At 63.3% G+C, this 16,808-nt stretch overlaps 1 protein-coding gene across 1 annotated transcript; it reads left to right on the forward strand.

The window, feature by feature from the left end:
• Positions 1 to 4,513: 4,513 nt before the first annotated feature.
• RAMP3 (receptor activity modifying protein 3) lies at positions 4,514 to 16,047 on the forward strand. The gene is made up of 3 exons (XM_047695837.1): positions 4,514 to 4,865; positions 10,894 to 11,026; positions 14,939 to 16,047. Exons 1-3 carry the CDS (start codon positions 4,802 to 4,804, stop codon positions 15,192 to 15,194), a joined length of 453 nt encoding a protein of 150 aa, XP_047551793.1. The 5' UTR covers positions 4,514 to 4,801; the 3' UTR covers positions 15,195 to 16,047.
• Positions 16,048 to 16,808: the final 761 nt, after the last annotated feature.

A 16,808-nucleotide genomic window follows, 5' to 3' on the forward strand; every position in this document is an offset into this window, starting at 1 on the left:
GGTTCCCCTCTCCAGCCCCGAGCCTGGGGGACCTCCCTCTCTCCCCTTTGCATGGTCCCGCAGGGTACTGAGGGGGAAGATGCAGTGGCCTGCCGTGTGCCGGCAGAGGGAGCCAAGCACCCAGGCACCCGCCCGCTGCTGCGGCCTAGCAGGTCAGGGCTTTGAGGGGAAACTCCCAGAATTAGCAAGACTGCTGTACCTCAGCCCCTTCCACGCTGGTGCACACACAGTGGGACGGTTCTCCGACTGGGCTGCCAGGTCACTCGCAGGGGAGCAAGACCACTCAGGATCACCCTCGAAGGCCCGGCTGTCTCCGCAGGGCCTGGGGCCACTGGGAGCCTCGGGGAAGGCACTTGTCTTACCCAGGGGACTCATACTCACCCGTGCCTGTCCCTTCCCCAGAGGACCTGCCACGGGGTCCAGGAGCCTGGAGAGACCCCTCCTTTGTGAGAACACATGCTCAGTCTTCCACTTGGGAAGAGTAAAAAGAGGGGACAGGACTTTCAGGGATCCATCTGCAGGCCTGCTGGAGGAGGGGGGGCACTGATGGCCTCGCTCTCCTGTTGTAGAAGGTGCCTGCTCCGGGCCACAGGGCAGCAGGGGGAGGCACACGGGGCTGGCAGGAAGGAGAGCTTCTCTTGGCCCCAGCCGTCCTGGTGCTCCCCACCTCCACCCCCTCCCCCTGTGCCGTGTGTGTCAGCATGGAGTGGCCCCCTAGGCCTCAGTCCTCACCCTTAAGCTGGGAATGAGGCAGGGCAGTGATCTGCAGCTTCAAGATTTTATTTATTTATTTGTCAGAGAGAGAGCACGCGAGAGAGAGCGCAAGAGCACTTGCAGGGAAAGGAAGAGAGGGAGAGGGAGAAGCAGACTCCCCGCTGAGCAGAGAGCCCATCCCAGGACCCAGAGATCATGACCTGAGCCCTGCCACGTGGGGAGGCAGCCTGGCGGGGGGACTCTAATGGAGAGGCAGACACCATCTCATGCCTGAGATTCTCTTCAGCCTCTTGGAGGAGGAGAAAGCCCATCATTTCTAGGGGAGTCGTGGGAGCTTGGGGTAGATTCCTATAAAACCTGATCGGGTTGGGGCTGCCTGGGTGGCTCAGTGGGTTAAGCCTCTGCCTTCAGCTCAGGTCATGATCTCAGGGTCTTGGGATCGAGTCCCGCATCAGGCTCTCTGCTGGGCAGGGAGCCTGCTTCCTCCTCCCTCTCTCTCTCTCTCTGCCTGCCTCTCTGCCTACTTGTGATCTCTCTCTGTCAAATAAATAAAATCTTAAAAAAAAAAAAAGCACCCGATCGGGCTGTTCTCAAGAGGGTCTGGGCTGAGCTGAGGGCAGCTGGGGAGGTGAGAAACTCAAGTGACCATGACATTCTCTTTCTTGGGGGCTGGACTGCCTTCCTGGCTTGGACCCCTGGACAGGGCAGGAATCCCAGGGACCTGGGGAGGGCTGGCTGGGTGCAGGGACACCATGTTCTGGAGTAGAGATGGCCAAGAGCTAGAGCAAAGCCCCCCTCTGGTGCCCACTGACTGCCTGGCTGAGCCCTGCACTGCATGGGGCCAGGCTGCCAACCCGAGGTACAGGAGAGGAGGGGAACAGCAGGGGCGTCCATGGGGGAGGGTATCCCCAGCGAGCGGGCCGCAGGGGAGTCGAAGGGGTCTGGTTGCTCAGCAGAAGCAAGTCTCAGTGCCTCTGTGAAGGGGCAGGCGGAGGAGGAGGCCTGGGGCTCCAGCTGGCCCACGGGCAGGTGCGGGTTCTCTCTATGGGGAGCCCTGGGAAAGAGTATTTGGCTCTTTTTTTTTTTTAAGATTTTATTTATTTATTTGACAGACAGAGATCACAAGTAGGCAGAGAGGCAGGCAGAGAGAGAGAGGGGGAAGCAGGCTCCCCACTGAGCAGAGAGCCCGATGTGGGGCTCGATCCCAGGACCCCGGGACCATGACCGGAGCCGAAGGCAGAGGCTTAACCCACTGAGCCACCCAGGCGCCCCGTGTTTGGCTCTTCTAGGGTGGCAGCTTGTGAGCTCAGGGAAGGAACCAGACATCGGCCTCCCCCGCCCTGGGCCCGATCTGTCCTCTCGGCCCTGAGTCCTGAGGGCTGTGGCTGGCCTGCGGGGCCTCCCTGGGATCCCACGCCAGCTTGGCTGGAGGAGCTGGAGGGAGGGATCCAGGCTACTGTTGGAGAGACTGTGGTTTCACCATGCATCATCCTCAGGGAGCCCCGAGTTAGTCAGCACCCCCTGTCATGAGCATGGACCCTAACCCACCCCGTGCAGTGTGTCCCCTCCCCCCTTCCCCTCTCAAGCTCATCCCTCCACCGGGACAGCGTCTCTGTTGGCCCTGGGCACGCCGCACCTGTGTACCCACAGCTTACACCACGAACACGCACCAGTTCTCACTAGCCTGAGTGCCTGGCTCCGCCGGGAGGCTGTCCTGCTCAAGGTGGGTTCAGACCGCCCAGGTGCCCACCAGGCCGGATGTCTTAGTGGCTGGAACGCGGTGGGCACTCCTCCCACGGTCGCCCACAGGGCTGCTCCTTGTCTAGGACGAAGCTGCTCCGCCCAGCCTGGAGCGAGAGCTGCTGATCTCGTCTGTCCCAGCATTGCAGTTCCCCGCACGGCTGTTCTGCCATGACCCAGGGGTCCCCGCAAACACTAATGCCAGCCTGGATCTGGGCAGGGTGGAGGCCGTCTCCGATGACTGGAGAGGAGAGGAGCGGCAAGCTTGCGGCAGGGGAGGTATCTGTGTACGGGGGGTGGGGAGGGGTCCATGTGCCCAGCCCGTGCCAGGACAGGAAGGAGTCAGGAGCAGGGGGAAGGGCAAGGACTTGTCCTCACCCCTTCTCGAGAGCTGTGTGAGCCTCTGCACCAGCAAGCTCTTGCTCCGTGTCCGGCCCCGAGCGCAGGAGGAGCTCACAGGGACTCCCTCTAGCGGGGAGAAGGGGCGGTCCATGAAGCCCCAGGAGCTCCTGGGCCTGCGGGGCTGACCCGACCTCAGAATGCGGGAGGGGAGGGCATTCTTGGTGGGGGAGCAGCTTCAGCCAGGTCCAAGGTGGAGTGTACAAGGCTCTCGGGCTCTCAGGCCGTTATTGCCGCAGCCCTGCCTGGTCAGGCTGTTCATTGCCAAGGACTGCCCACGGAGCCACAGCCCCCAGGCTAGCACAGGCTCCTGGCTGCTGTCTGACCAGTCCCTCTGTGTGGGAGTAAGGGGGTCTTGGGAGTCTGGCCAAGCCCCTCCCGTGAGAGCCGTGGGCACTGGTGAGTCTGCACTCTCCAGGGATGCTGGTGGGTGCCCGCACCGTGTTCCTGCGTTATCTGGGTTGGCACAGGCCATTTGAGAGGGGGTGGCTGGCACGGAGCTGAGCTGAGCCCGTGCGTGGCCCCTCTGCGTGAGCCGAAGGCTTGGGCTGCTCCTGTGCCTGCCCACCCCACCACCTCGGGAGGAAGGCAGGAAGGGGCTGATCAATTTCAATTAGCTTTAAGTCTCTGTTGAGATAATTCTGGCTTCTTCCAGAAAAGGCACAGAAAGCTTCGATTCCTTACTAATGCAGGAAGGGTCAGATCAGCTCATGCGGCCAGCAGTGGTGGTGACTGCCACCGTCACCTGGATTTCGGGGTGACCCCATGGGCTGTTACTACCCCCTACCTCTGCCACTTAGAGAGGCCGAAGGCTTGTTGAGGCAGGGAGCCCACCTTCTCCTACCTCTGGGCTGGGCACAGGCAGAGAGCAATTGGGGGGGGGTGAGGTGGGGTGGGGAGAGCCCCGCCCTCCAGGCTTGGCTCTGTGAGCCCTCAGATCAGTATGTGCTCCCAAGGCTGGACTGTGGGTACCGAGACACAGGGTTCCTCCTTCCAAGGGGCTCAGGAATGGCTATGTGACCAGCGGTCCCCTGGGACCAGGATCCACACTAGGGGCTGAAGGTGATGGAGGTGTCCAAACCCGGGGAACTGATCTATCCGCTTCTCTCCCTCCCCCACTTCAGGCCCGTTGCGGTCAGGTCTTCCCGGTTCGCAGTCACTCTCCTGGCCCCGATTTTGTCCTTTGAGGTTTCCCAGAGGTCACAGGGCAGGGACGAGGGCCTGAGGACTGGGGCTTCCAGGCATGGGTAGTGGTGTGCGCGCGCGCGCGCGCACCAGGGAGCAGTACCTGACCAGGCCCCCATCCCCTTCGGGTGCAGAGGGATACAGAGGCACAGAGAAGTATCTTGGAGGGCCTGGGGCCAATAGGGACTCGGGGATCAGCTGCTTCACTCTGGTGGCCCCTCCCTGCTCCACCCCTCCGCGGCCCCACTTCTCCTCCGGCTGGTGCCGCCCCCGCACACCCTCCCGTCCGGTCTCTCTTGGGCTCGGAGCCGCACAGCATTCCAGCCCCAGACACCTTCCCAGCCCTCGGCCGCCCGCTTCCCGCCTCCTGGCACACTCCCGCACGCGCACCCACTTCTTCCCGCTCCCTAGGCCGCCCCTCCCCCCCAGCCCGCCCCCGTCCTGCCAACCGCGCGCTCGCCGCCGGCAGTACCCCGGAACCGGAGGGCCGGGGCTCGCACCGGGGGTGGGGGGCTTGTCTTGAGGGTGTGCGCTCGGGCTAGGGGGCGAGTCCTGGGGGAGGTGGGACGCTTCCCGGGAGGGCGCGTCCCGGGCAGGCGCGCGCTCTGGAAGCAGGAGTGTCCCCTGTGGGTGGGCGCGTCCCCGAGGGGGAGGGCGCAGTCTAGGGGCGGGCTCTCCGCCGCCCCACCCTCGGCCGCGTCCCCCGGCGCCCCCCGCGTACCCAGCCGGGACGGAGCCGACCGCGCGCCGCAGCCATCCGGCCATGGAGACGCGAGAGCGGCGGCGCCCGCAGTTTCGGCTGCTGCTGCTGCTGCTCCTGCTCTGCGGTAAGGGCCGCGGGGTCTCGTGCTGGGGAGCCCCGACTTCCTCCGAGGCCGCGGGGACCCACGCGGGCTTCGACCTTCCGCGCCCGCGCCGGGCCGTGCCTCCTGTGCTGCACGGATCCCGGCCTGCCCGGCGCGCGCGGCCCCGGAGCGGCGAGGCTTGACCCCGGCGCCGTCCCCAGCCTCCGCGGGAGGGTCCTGTGCACCGTCCCCGGAGGAGCCGAAGGCGAAGGACCGGGTCTGGGAAGGGAGGCGCGGGGTCTCGTACAGGATCTGCCCGGCCAGCGGGCGGGGGCCGCGCCGGCTCCTCGCAGCTGCGATGTCTCGGGTCTTGCTGCCAGGAGGCTGGGGATGGCCTGCCAGCGCGACACCCCGAGCAAGCAGAGGCGGCGCAGGTCCGGCTTCCAGTTCCCTGTTAGGTAGTGAGCTCCCTGTCCTGGAGCTCTTGCTCACCTCACGCTCAGGGCTTGGGTGGGAGGAATCCAGACCCCATGGAGGGCTGGTCCTTTCCACTTGTCCTTGTCCTCCGAGGACAGCCCTTCCGTGTGTGTGCGCCTGTTCCCCGGGGGCTTGCAGGACCCGGAAGGCGCCGGATCCTTGAGGCCTCGCTCCCAGGCCCCTCCTCCAGCAAGAAAGCGGGGCTCTAGAGGATACCTTGTTTGTGAATTGGGAATGGGCCGAATACAAAGCTTGTTTTGAAAAATTTTACTAAAGAGATGATCCAAGATCAAGTAAGAGAGCATGTGTTTGAGGAGGGCTTCCCCTGGAGAGGCTGGGTGGGCAGCCTGCTGAGGGGAGCTGGGGAGCCCTGGCCTGGGGGTCCGGTGCTCAGGGCCTCTGGGAGGGGTCACTATCCCTGGGTCCTGTGGGAGGCCAGCCTTGCCCTCGCTGGCCCATGTCCCGGGCTATAAGAGGCAAAGTTGACCTTGTTTGAAACTGTGGTTGGCTTTGCTGGTTTGGAACCCGCCAGGAGGTGGGAAAGGGCTTTCCCACTTTCTGGGCCACCCTTCCCCTGGAGATGTCTGGGTGGAGAAAGTGGGGCTTCGTCTCACCGTCCAGGATCAGAGGCTAGGGGGAGGTGGATTTTTGTGTCAAAGGGAAGGGTGTGTGATGGCTTCCGGACATCGGGAGCACGCTGACATGGGCTTTCAGTAAACCTCCCGGTGCGAGGCCCCTGGAATGGAGATTGGGTGCCTCAAGGGAAGGGAGCTCTTAGCCTCATTCCCAGGATGACTGGGGCTCCCCTGGCCTGCCTCCAGCATGGGACCGTGAAGGACCAGAGGCAGACCAGAGGCATCTGGTCCTCCCTCGGTGGCTCCACGGTCTCCCTCCCGCAGGTGGGGCACTCTGGCCCGGGTGGGGCACCAGCTGGTGCTGGTCCTGCCAGAGGGAGGGCCTTGGGAAGGGGCTGCTGGCTGAGTGGGACGCAGGGAGAGGCAAGACCTGCTCATGGTCCCACGCCACGTGTCACCGGTGGGGCCGAGCTCTGGAGGTGGCTGCTGACAGGGGCTCCTTGAGGCCTGACTGTGGAGGGCCCGGCAAGGAAGGTGAATTCAGGTTTCTTGGGGTGGATTCCAGACCTCCATTCGGAGGCACCCGCCACCACGCAGGACCTCGGGGTGCTGAGCTCACCTGTTCTCACCCCGACTGTTCATACTCCAGCCGGGCCTGCTGACACGGGTGGTTGGTCGAGAGGGGCCTCGAAGGTCTTCTGACCCTGCTCCTCGTTTTACAGATAAGAAACCGAGGTCCAGGGTGGGAGGACACTGCCCAGACTCAGGGGCAGGGGCAGAACCTTCCAGAAACCATGGTGCACCGCTCAGAGCCTAGTGCCCCGTGTGGCTCTCATTTCCATCTGGGGAAGGATGAGAGGCTCCTGTATTTCATTCCCAAATGCCCCTGTAAGAGGCCTTTCTCTGGGAAATGCTTCTGTTTGGTTGTTTATCATCTCCTGGAGTCTGGAAGTCCCCGAGACAAAAGGAGCCCAGCGCTACATTTTCTTCGTTTCCCTGGTGGAGCCAACGGAGTTGTGTGTGTCAGCTTCATTCCCGAGACCTTCCTGATGCAGCCTGTGGCAGACACCCGCTCTCTTGGTGTTGTCAGGAATCTGCGTCTTTACCTGCTGTTCTAACGCTGGCTGGGGCGTGGGCTTTTGCTGGGAGCTCTCGAGCGGGGCGTGCGGCAGAGATGGTGCTAGAATGCCCCTCCCCCGCCCCCCATCCAGGACACTTCTGGCTTGTCCCACGGGGCCTGCGTTGTGCGGACCCAGCGGTGGCACTGGCCTAGCATCCTCACGGCACCCCCACCCCCGCCCCACAGTCCTTGACGGCGCATTTTCCACCAGTCCTGGCCAGGCTCCTGCCGCACTGGCACTGCCGGTGGAGACTCTGGTCCAGGAAGGAGGAGGAGGGGCGAGAAGAGAGAGGGTCCGTGGCAGAGGGAGGAGAACGAGAGGAAGGAAGCGCTGTGCTGGCTCTTAGGGGGCTGACAGCAGGTGGTTCGGGCCCGCTGCGGGGCTCCTGGGGGTCCAGGTCCAGGGGCTGCCAATCCAGGGGTCCAGAGAGTCCAGATGTGCAGGTCCAGGTGTCAGATCAGGTAGACGGTCTAGGCGAAGGTGGGTTTTCACCGGAAGGTGTGGTGGCAGCCAGGAGGAGGGGACAGTGTGGGATTTGTGTGGCTTACGCCCTTGTGGGAGGTGGGTGGAGCTCAGGAGACTCAGATGGGACACTGTGATGACCCCATCAGGGCAAGGCCAGGCCCGGAGATGGGACTGAGGGCTGGGTGTGGAGAATACTGGTGGACCTCTAGCACCTATGGTGGGGGGCCCGTTGGGGAGCTGCAGAGAGAGGTGCCTTCGGAATAGGGCAGTGATGGGAGAAAGGAACACGGACTGGCTTCGCCTTCATCCCCCCTGCCCCCATGTGGCTCCCAAGGGCCTGCACTCCCGAGTCATTGGCACCATGTCCTTGTGGCCCTGGACCCAGGGCTGCCTTCCTGCCAGCAGCTGGGCAGTGCATCTGGGCAGGGTGGTGGGGCGAGGTGGGGCCATGGCACACCCTGGTTCACTTGACTCTGCATTTGCCTGTGGGAAAGTCGCTTTTACCCTGGGCATTTAAACTGGGGGGATGGGAGCAGGGACGCTGTTCCTCAGGCAACCTAAGGATGGGATTGACATGAGGGTGTCGGCTCAGGCCAGTATGACAGGCCACCGGGAGGGGGCATCTCTGCAGGTAAGGTGGCTTGGGCTTGACCCCCCCCCCCCCCGCCCTGCTGTGTTACTGAGCAGGTGGATGACCTTCCCTTTGGGGTGACCCTGTCTTTTTAAGTGCCTCCACGAGCGAGAGCTTACTTAGGACAGGCCACTCTGTGGACATTGGTCTCTATGGAGGAGACGGCCAGGCTCCTCTTGAAGGAACATCAGCTTGAGACTTGACTGCTGGCAGCCTGGACCCACGAGTGAGGCCCCGAGACTGGGTTCAGCAGGAGCGCCCGGGGGTTGGAAAGAGCCCTGGGAGGCCTGCTCAGTCTGGCTCGGGGTCCACCTTTCCAACCTCACTGCCACCCCTTCACTCCTAACACCCGTGAGTGCCCCTCTCCCCACCTAAGCAAAGGGCAGTCTGGCTCTCTAGCCTCCTGTCCGTGCCGGTGCTCCCTCACGGTTCATTTCTGTAATCTCACTGATGTTTCTGTCTACTCGTTTGTCCTGTAAATTACGGAGAGGGGGTGTGGAATCCGCAGCTGTTACTGTGGATTCGTCATTTGTTCTTTGCGATTCTACCCACTTTTGCCTCCTGTGTTTTGATGCCCTGTTATCAGGGGCGTACATGTTTAGCACAGTTACGTCTTCTTGGTGCACTGACCTGTTGGTCACTGTGAAAGACCCCCTCATCTCTGGTGATGTCCTTTCCCTGAAGCACTCGCGGCCGGTGTGCACACAGCCGTGCCACCTGTCTGGAGCAGCAGCAGCGCGGCACGTCTTTCCCACCCTCGTACTTGGAACGTGTTTCAGTTCTTCTGTTTAAAGCAGGTTTTTGTGAACAGCCTGTGGCTGGGGCTTGTCTTTGCATCTCAGCTAACAACTTTGCTTCTTCTTCTTCTTCTTCTTTTTTTTTTTTTTTTTTAAAGATTTTATTTATTTGACAGACAGATCACAACCAGGCAGAGAGACGGGCACAGAGAGAAGGGGAAGCAGGCTTGCCGCTGAGCAGAGAGCCCACATTGGGCTCGATCCCAGGACCCTGGGATCATGATCCGAGCCGAAGGCAGAGGCTTAACCCACTGAGCCACCCAGGTGCCCCAACAACTTTGCTTCTTAACTGGGGTGTTTAAATCTATTTTTTTAAAGATTGTGTTTTTGAGTACTCTCTTTGCCCACTGTGGGGCTCGAACGCCGAGGTCAAGAGTCACGCGTTCTGCTGACTGAGCTGGCCAGGGCTCCTCAATCTGACCATTGGCGTGGGTTGGCTTATGTCTCCCATCGTGTCATCAGAACTTTTTCTCTTTTCTTTTTTGGTCTTTTTTGGACTTATATTTTTTTAAACTCCTTGCATCTTTGCCCTCTTCATTCTTGTCTCCCTTTTGTTTCCAGAAGCGTCCTTAGGGTCACAGGGCCACCTCCTGTGGGGTGCAAGTCCCTCCCTGAGCTGGGCACAGGCCTCCCCACAGGGCACTCTGTGGTGCGCCCTGGGGACAACCCGGCCTGCGGTGTAGGATCTCAGCAGGTCAGAACCCGCCATTTCTTGTTGATGGGCATTTCTCCTGTACGTTTGCGGCTCAGACTGTGAAATTTCTGCTGCTGCCCTCAGGAACCGATCATTCGTTCATTCATTCATTCTCTTGAAAAGTCTTTTCGGAATACCAACGAGGTGCTGATGGTTCAGGGAGTGAGGGAGCAGCAGACCCACATCAAACACCGACAGTAACGACATCGGAAAGACAGGAACCTCTGTGGGCACATGACTGATGCCCGTCCCTACGGCCCCTTGTGAGTGAAGCAGGACCCGTTTCCCTTAGTTTACAGATAGGGAAACTGAGGTCAGCTGGTGACCAGTGATGCTGGGTGTGAGCCCGGGTCGGCCCAGTTCTGGATGTGGCCTCTCTCTTGTTTCCTTCTCTGTGGTTTGTTCCGCGACACAACACTCTGCCAGGACACACACAGATGTGTACGCACATGCACACACACATCTACACAGCAGGGCTGTGTGCACATATGTACACATGTGAACACACACATATGCACGCACATACCAGGACACACACCACAGGGCTTTCTTTTAATTGTGTGGTGGGAGCCAAAGCAGGGGCCGTGAGAAGGAAGATTAAGAGGGGTGTCTGGAGGGGAAGGGTGGGCCTGTCCTGAAGGTGGGTGCTGCTCAGGGGGCAGATGAGCTGGGGGAAGGAGGAGGTGGACGGATGGCGGTGTTGGGAGCAGAGGTGGAGGGAGGGGGGCTGCTGGGATTCCTGGGGGGGGATCCCCCCCAGACCCGGGGAGTGACCTGGCCCTGCTTCTGGAACACGAGTCCCTGCATCTCATCAGCCCCGGGCCTCCTGGAATGGAGGGGCGGCCCCGACAGGCAGTGTTTTCCCCTGCGGGGGCCTCCGCTGGGGCCCCCGTGGTCCTAGATGGTCTGCAGACTCTCAGGACCTTCTGGGGGTGTGCTCCGGGCACCCGCGCCGCTCGCGCTGCTGTCCCTGACCCCGTCCTTGGGGTGGGACTCGCTGCCCACCCCCACTGCACGTTGAAGCCCACCTGCTCTCGGCTTCCCTGACCCCCAGGACACGCATCTCTGCCGGCCGCGCTCCCTCACCTTCCCCATCCCGCGCCATGTCGGGAGGTCCCTGCTGTCTGGGTCCCATCGAGGCGCAGCCACGCGCGTCTCCTTTAAGGCAGAGGCTTCACCTCCCTGGCCCACTGCGGGGGCAGCGCGAGGGCCCCCAGCTGCCTGTGGGGGGGACGTCAGCAGGAGGCTCGAGGGTCACTTTGCAAACCACGTTCCTAGCGGTGTCACGCCTGTGGCTGTCCCCTCTCCAGGTGGGTGTCCCCCGGCGGGTGGCTGCAACGAGACACGCATGCTGGAGAAGCTGCCGCTCTGCGGGAAGGCCTTCGCTGACATGATGCGCACGCTGGACACGTGGAAGCGCTGCAACCTGTCCGAGTTCATCGTGTGAGTGCCGCCTCCGCCGCCCTGCCCACCCCGCCGCACCTGACCTCCCTGCTCACCCCCGCCGCACCTGACCTCCCTGCTCACCCCCCCCCCGCACCTGACCTCCCTGCTCACCCCCCCCCCGCACCTGACCTCCCTGCTCACCCCCCCCCCCCCGCACCTGACCTCCCTGCTCACCCCCGCCGCACCTGACCTCCCCTGCCCTCCCTGCCCATTCCCGGCAGATGCAGAAGTTTCACTGTTTCGTTCAGGAACAGTTCCCCCACAGCAGCTGTGTCTGGTCCACGCAGGGGTCGTGGGTATGGACCACACCCCCAGACCCACTCTTGGCTGGGGGTACTGGGCACGGAAGCCCCTAGAACGCATTGGGAATGGGGAGCCCGGGGGCCTGGGTTTGGGAGTCCCTGAGGCTTATTCTCTGGGCCGTCTGAATGGAGGGTCTGCACTTTCTCATGCCCACGAGCGTGTCCCGGGCTGCAGAGCCGGGAGCCTGGGGACAGCGGCTGGCACCCAGTTGCCCCTTCCACTGCACCCAGGGAGGGACCCCTCGGGTGAGCCATCCTTACTGAGGTGTGGGGCCTCTGGGGCCACTGGGGCCCCCTCGGGGGGGCCAGCAGAGCCTGGGAAGTTCCAGGCGACCCCTTCCCCAGACCTGCATCCCTGCCAGCCCTGACCCCGCCTAGTCGTGAGCGTCAACGTGGAACTGGGATGTTACATAAAGGGCTCTGGCGGGACAGCAGGGCGGGGACCAGCATCTGGAGATCTCCGTGCAGCGAGAGGGGGACCCCAGGGCCATATCAGTGCCTCAGAGGCATCGTGAGGCAGAGAAGAAGCGTGGCAGGCGCAGAGGGAGTCCTGGGTGGTGGAACAGGGAGCGGAAGACGGAGGCAGGAAGGCTGAGCTGTGAGTCCGCCCACAGGCCGGGTGACCTGGGGGCAGGAGTTCTAGAAGGTGGGCAGGGAGACGCAGGGAGAAACTCAGGGCCATTTCCAGGTGAGGGCTCAGGTTCAGATCCCGAGAGCTCTCCCGGTGCCCAGCACCAAGGCCCCGGACAACAGCACGGCCACGAAGGGGCAGAGGCATGTGTGCAGAGGGACAACAGTGGGCTAGACACACGTGAGGACTTGGGGCCTCACACGCCCCATGCAGCCCTGGAAACCAGGAGGGGGTGGGGGCTGGGGCTTCAGATTTCTAGAATGCTTTTCCCCACCAATCTGTCATCATGGAAACAGCGTCAGACACGCAGAGCTCCCGCCTCGTGTTTCTCCGGCGCCCTTTCTCGGGGTGCAGGGGTGGTACCACTCCCCGCCCCCCAGATAGTGAGCAAACCACGGAAGAGGATGAAGTGAGAGGCGGAGGGCAGAGACAGAGCGTGAGAGCGGGCGGGCAGGTGTGGCAGCCGCGGGTGGGCCGAGGGGTCCCAGGGGCAGTGAGCACCAGAGGGGCCTGTCCCCACAGTGATCCGTTTCTGAGGTCAGTGCCCTTGTCCTCTCCCCACGGCCAGCTTGCTGAGGATGGAGACCCCCTCCTCCCATTAAGGGGTGGCTGCTAGCGAGGTTTCCAAGTGCTGTGCTGTATTGCCTACGAGCAATAACACAGGAAGCAAATCTTGAAGAAATCAAGGAGCTGAGTCAGAAAAGTGGCTGCCCGGTGGGAGAGGGCACCTGACCAGGGGCTTCTGGGCTGCGTAGCCCCCGGCCATCGGGGTTAGAGCTGCATTTCTTTAACTGTGTGTGCAGCGCCCCAGGAGCTGGAGGAAGGGTGCTCCGGGGGCCACACTCAAGGGGGACACAGGGAGGCCCCCGCTCACTAGGGGATGCTGGGGAGAACAGTGTCTTGTGACCCGGGTTCCCCGATGTCACACATACAGTGCCTTCCTCGTGAAGAACCCCCCAGTTGTGTCTCCAGCCTGAGCTGGGGCCGGTGAGTTTGCAGGGTGTGGGGCTATGTGCTGATGGCAGGCTGCTGGGGAGTGGTGGCCTTTGCAACCTTTGTCGGCCCAGCTGGCCCCCAGTATTCTCCAGAAGCACCTGGCCTAGGCACTCAGCCTGCACCTCCGTGAGCCGATGCCCCAAGACAGGTGCTGTGCTCAGCGCTGTGCAGGTACACACGTGGGTGCACTACCCGATCCTCGCCGTTATCCTCCTGGAGAGGTACTATGAATCCCACTCACAGGTGGGGAAACTGAGGCTCAGGGACCCAAGATGCGTGGCTGAAATCTGGAAGGCGGTCTGCACTGTTGTGCACGAGCTTCTGGGGGGTGGGGCTTCCTTGCCTGGCTTTGCCCGCTTGGGTCCAGCCTCATCTGGCCTAGTCTCGGCCCTGGGGAGAGTGGTGGGGGGCCTTCTTGCAGGCAAGGGAGTCAGAGCAGGGGTTCTCGTCAGACTCCGGGGATGGGGGCTGCCCCAAGCAAAGGCCGGGTTGGACCTCTCCTGGGTAGCAGGTCACTGAGACCAGGGTTACAGGGGGTGGGTCTGGGATGATGGGGTTCCTGTGGACCTGACCTGGGCACATCCCAGGCTCTGGATGTGACTCACCTTGTCCCTTCTGCTCCTGGCTCTCTTCCATCTGTGTGGGCTCCTCCTTGTAGGCCTTACCTGGGGGGCCCTGGTGTGTGACCTGCATTCCAGCCTCTGTGCTAGAACCCTGCCAGGAGGGCTGGGCACCTGGAGGGCCTGGCCACGGGAATCTACTGCCCTTCGTTTCCCATCCTTGCTGGGTGGAGACAGCATCTGTGGGAGAAGCAGCTCCTTCCTGTTGATGGCTCAGGGCAGGCCACGTTCCCCGGGACAGTGCAGGAAGGAGGACGTGGGGCACAGGGCCTCAAGCCTGCCTCGCCCCAGCCTTTGTTCCCATGTGAGCCGAGGCTGGAGCCCGTGGGCCTCCTCTTCCTGATCTGCAGGCGGCACTCAGCCAGGTGTGGGAAGGCACGGGCCGTGGACAGAGCCGGTGCCCCCTGGCACGTGTCCGTCCAGCCCTTTCTCCGGAGCACCCTGGGTGATGGTCCCAGTCTAGGCTCCCACCTCCGGAGGCTGCTGGTTGTGCTCAGGGCGAGGTGGCTGTTTGGCTGACTCTGGGTGCCCGTGGCTGCAACCCTGGTCGGTGGTTTGAACTGTCCAGAGCCCACCTGCTGGACAGATGTGGCACCTCATGGGTGGCTTGCTGTGTGCCCTTCGGAGGTTTGATGACATGGACAGGGAGGCCCATGGGGCAGGGGGCTTGAGCCTGTCCTGTGTGATGGAGGCTGCCGTCTCCTGACCTGGCAAAGGAGGCAGCTGGCCCTTGGCCTTGGAGACCCCTCCCCTGGGGTCCACAGAGCATCTTCGATGATGAGGGCCTTGTGGGTCATGCATCCCTCTGCCTTGAAAGAAGGGGTCAGGCCCTATGTGTCCTCTGGGCAGACTGGGCCCAGACGGGGGGCTCTGGGAGCTCAGGGACTCCCAGGAAGCTGGTTGTGGGCATGAGGCATGGACAGAACTCAGCCGCGGAGCTTCCGTGCTCCGTCTGCTCTTGGTTGAGATGGGTGGTCTGGGGTCTGGGCTGGATGAGCCCAGGGTGTGTGCAGAAGTCACCTCACTGGCCTGGGGCTTCAGGTACAGGGGCTTGGTGTCGGGCATGCAGCAGAGCGGTGCAGAGCATGGTTGGACGCTTGGGGGAGGCGGCTCAGGCACCGCAGAGTCTGGCTCTGGCCCAGGGGAGGAAAGGCTCGGCGGCGGGATGGTCACTTTGCCCCAGGAGCCTATGGGGAAGGAGTCGGCATGTCGCATAGGGGCCGTGCTATCAGGGTCGGGAGGTCGCTCCCTTCCCCACTGTTCAGCGCCACCCAGGACTGGGCCCCAGCCCCTTTCCGGGGTCACGGCCCGCTTGACAGGGGTCGCAGCGGGCCGGTTGTCACGCCCTCGGCCTTTGCAGGTACTACGAGAGCTTCACCAACTGCACCGAGGTGGAGACCAACGTGGTGGGCTGCTACTGGCCCAACCCGCTGGCGCAGGGCTTCATCAGCGGCGTGCACCGGCAGTTCTTCGCCAACTGCACCGTGGACAGCGCGCACTGGGAGGACCCCCCCGACGAGGTCCTCATCCCGCTCATCGCCGTGCCGGTCCTGCTGACCGTGGCCATGGCCGGCCTGGTGGTGTGGCGCCGCAAGCGCCCTGACCAGCCGCTGTGAGGCCCGGCGGTCGCAGGGGCCGCGCCTGGAGAGAGGGAAGGCCGGGCCGGGGGCTGGGGAGCCGCCCCAGACCCGGACCCGGTGGTCATGGGCAGGCGCCCCCCGGCCCCACAGCCCGCTGCACTCACGCTGCTCACTTAGGCGCTTCCTCTTTCTTGGGCCGGGGAAGAAAACGCGCCAAGACCAGAGCCCGAATCGCTGCTGCTGTGCCCGCCGCCCAGGCTGGGTGTCCGGGTGGTTCCTTCGCAGAGCCCTGCTTGGCCCCGCCGCCGGGCCTCCTGCCCTGACCCCACCCCCGGCCTGGCTCTGACTCCGCCTCCCAACCCCACTCCACCCCTGCCCTGACCCCACCTCCCACCCTGACCCCACCTCCGACCCTGACCCCACCCCCTGCCCTGACCCCACCTCCTGCCCTGACCCCACCGCCTACACTGACCCTACCCCCTGCCCTGACCCCACCCCCTGCCCTGACCCTGGCTCCACCCCCGGGCTGGCTCCACCCCCTCTCGCGCTGCCCGGCCCTCCCTGTTCTGGCCTGCCGGCACACACCCGGGCAGGGGTCGGCTAGATGTGCGCTTGGGGTCTGTGGGATCTTGCTGCGCAGTGTCTGAGCCCTCCTGGCGGGGAGCCCACACACGGCCTGAGGACGGAAAACCCCGACAGACTGAGAGTCAGGCCTGGGTCCCCTGGCGGCCAGGCACCGCCTGAGACCCCCGTCTGTGCCCCCGGCGCAGGCCTCCTTCCCAGGCCCCGGTGAGTCAGGCCCCTCTGGGCTGGGGTCCCGTGAGCTGCGCGCTGGCTGGCTCTGTCTGTGCTGTGTGTGCTTTCTCTGAGTAAAGAGTCATCGCTTCTGGCCTCCCTGGTTTATTTCGGGGTGTTCGGAGACAGACTGTCTCTTGGGGCTGACAAGTCCTCACGCTGGTTTTCCAGATAGAAAGTCACTGAGGGACGGCCCAGAACCCCAAAATGTCGGAGTTCTGAGGCTTTCAAGCGGCGGGGGGGGATGGGCCGACGGAGGGATGCCGGCAGGTGCTGGCCGCCTGGTCTTCTGGGTGCATTTCAGGACCACCTGGCGGGTTTTCAGGGGGCGGGGCCGGTGCGGGTCCCGGAGGCTTCCGGTGGAGCAGCGGGCCGAGGCCTCCCGCTGGCTGCTGTTCCTGTCCAGTTCCAGGCGGTCTTTCGGATGTGGGCTGTGGGCTCCAGTGCGCCCTTGCTGCAACCATCAGTGGGGCTGGGCTCTGGGGGAGGCCGGAGAGAACCCGCAGGCAGGTTCCATGCCCTTCAGAGGCCCTGCTCCTCTCGCCAGCCCAGCTCCCGATGACCTTCCCCCGTGAGGGTCTGAGCAGAATGGAGCAGGCTACTGCTGGTTCTCCAGAACCCTGTCCCGCTGGGATGTGGCGGTCACACCCAGGGATCTCTGCCACCTGTCACCTGGCCCGCCAGAGGCTACCTGCTCCTGGTACTTCAGGACTGAGTCTCCATGGCTGGGTCCCTTCCCTCCCAGGGGGAGCCGTCCTCTGTCTGCCATCGCGCTGAAAATCATCTCTGGCTGGAGGTGGGGAATGAGTGTCTTCTACTCAGCTTTGCAGGGGCAACAGGGCACAGAGCGGCTGG

The sequence above is a fragment of the Lutra lutra genome, chromosome 11 (genome assembly GCF_902655055.1).
Source record: "Lutra lutra chromosome 11, mLutLut1.2, whole genome shotgun sequence".
NCBI classification, from domain to species: domain Eukaryota; kingdom Metazoa; phylum Chordata; class Mammalia; order Carnivora; family Mustelidae; genus Lutra; species Lutra lutra.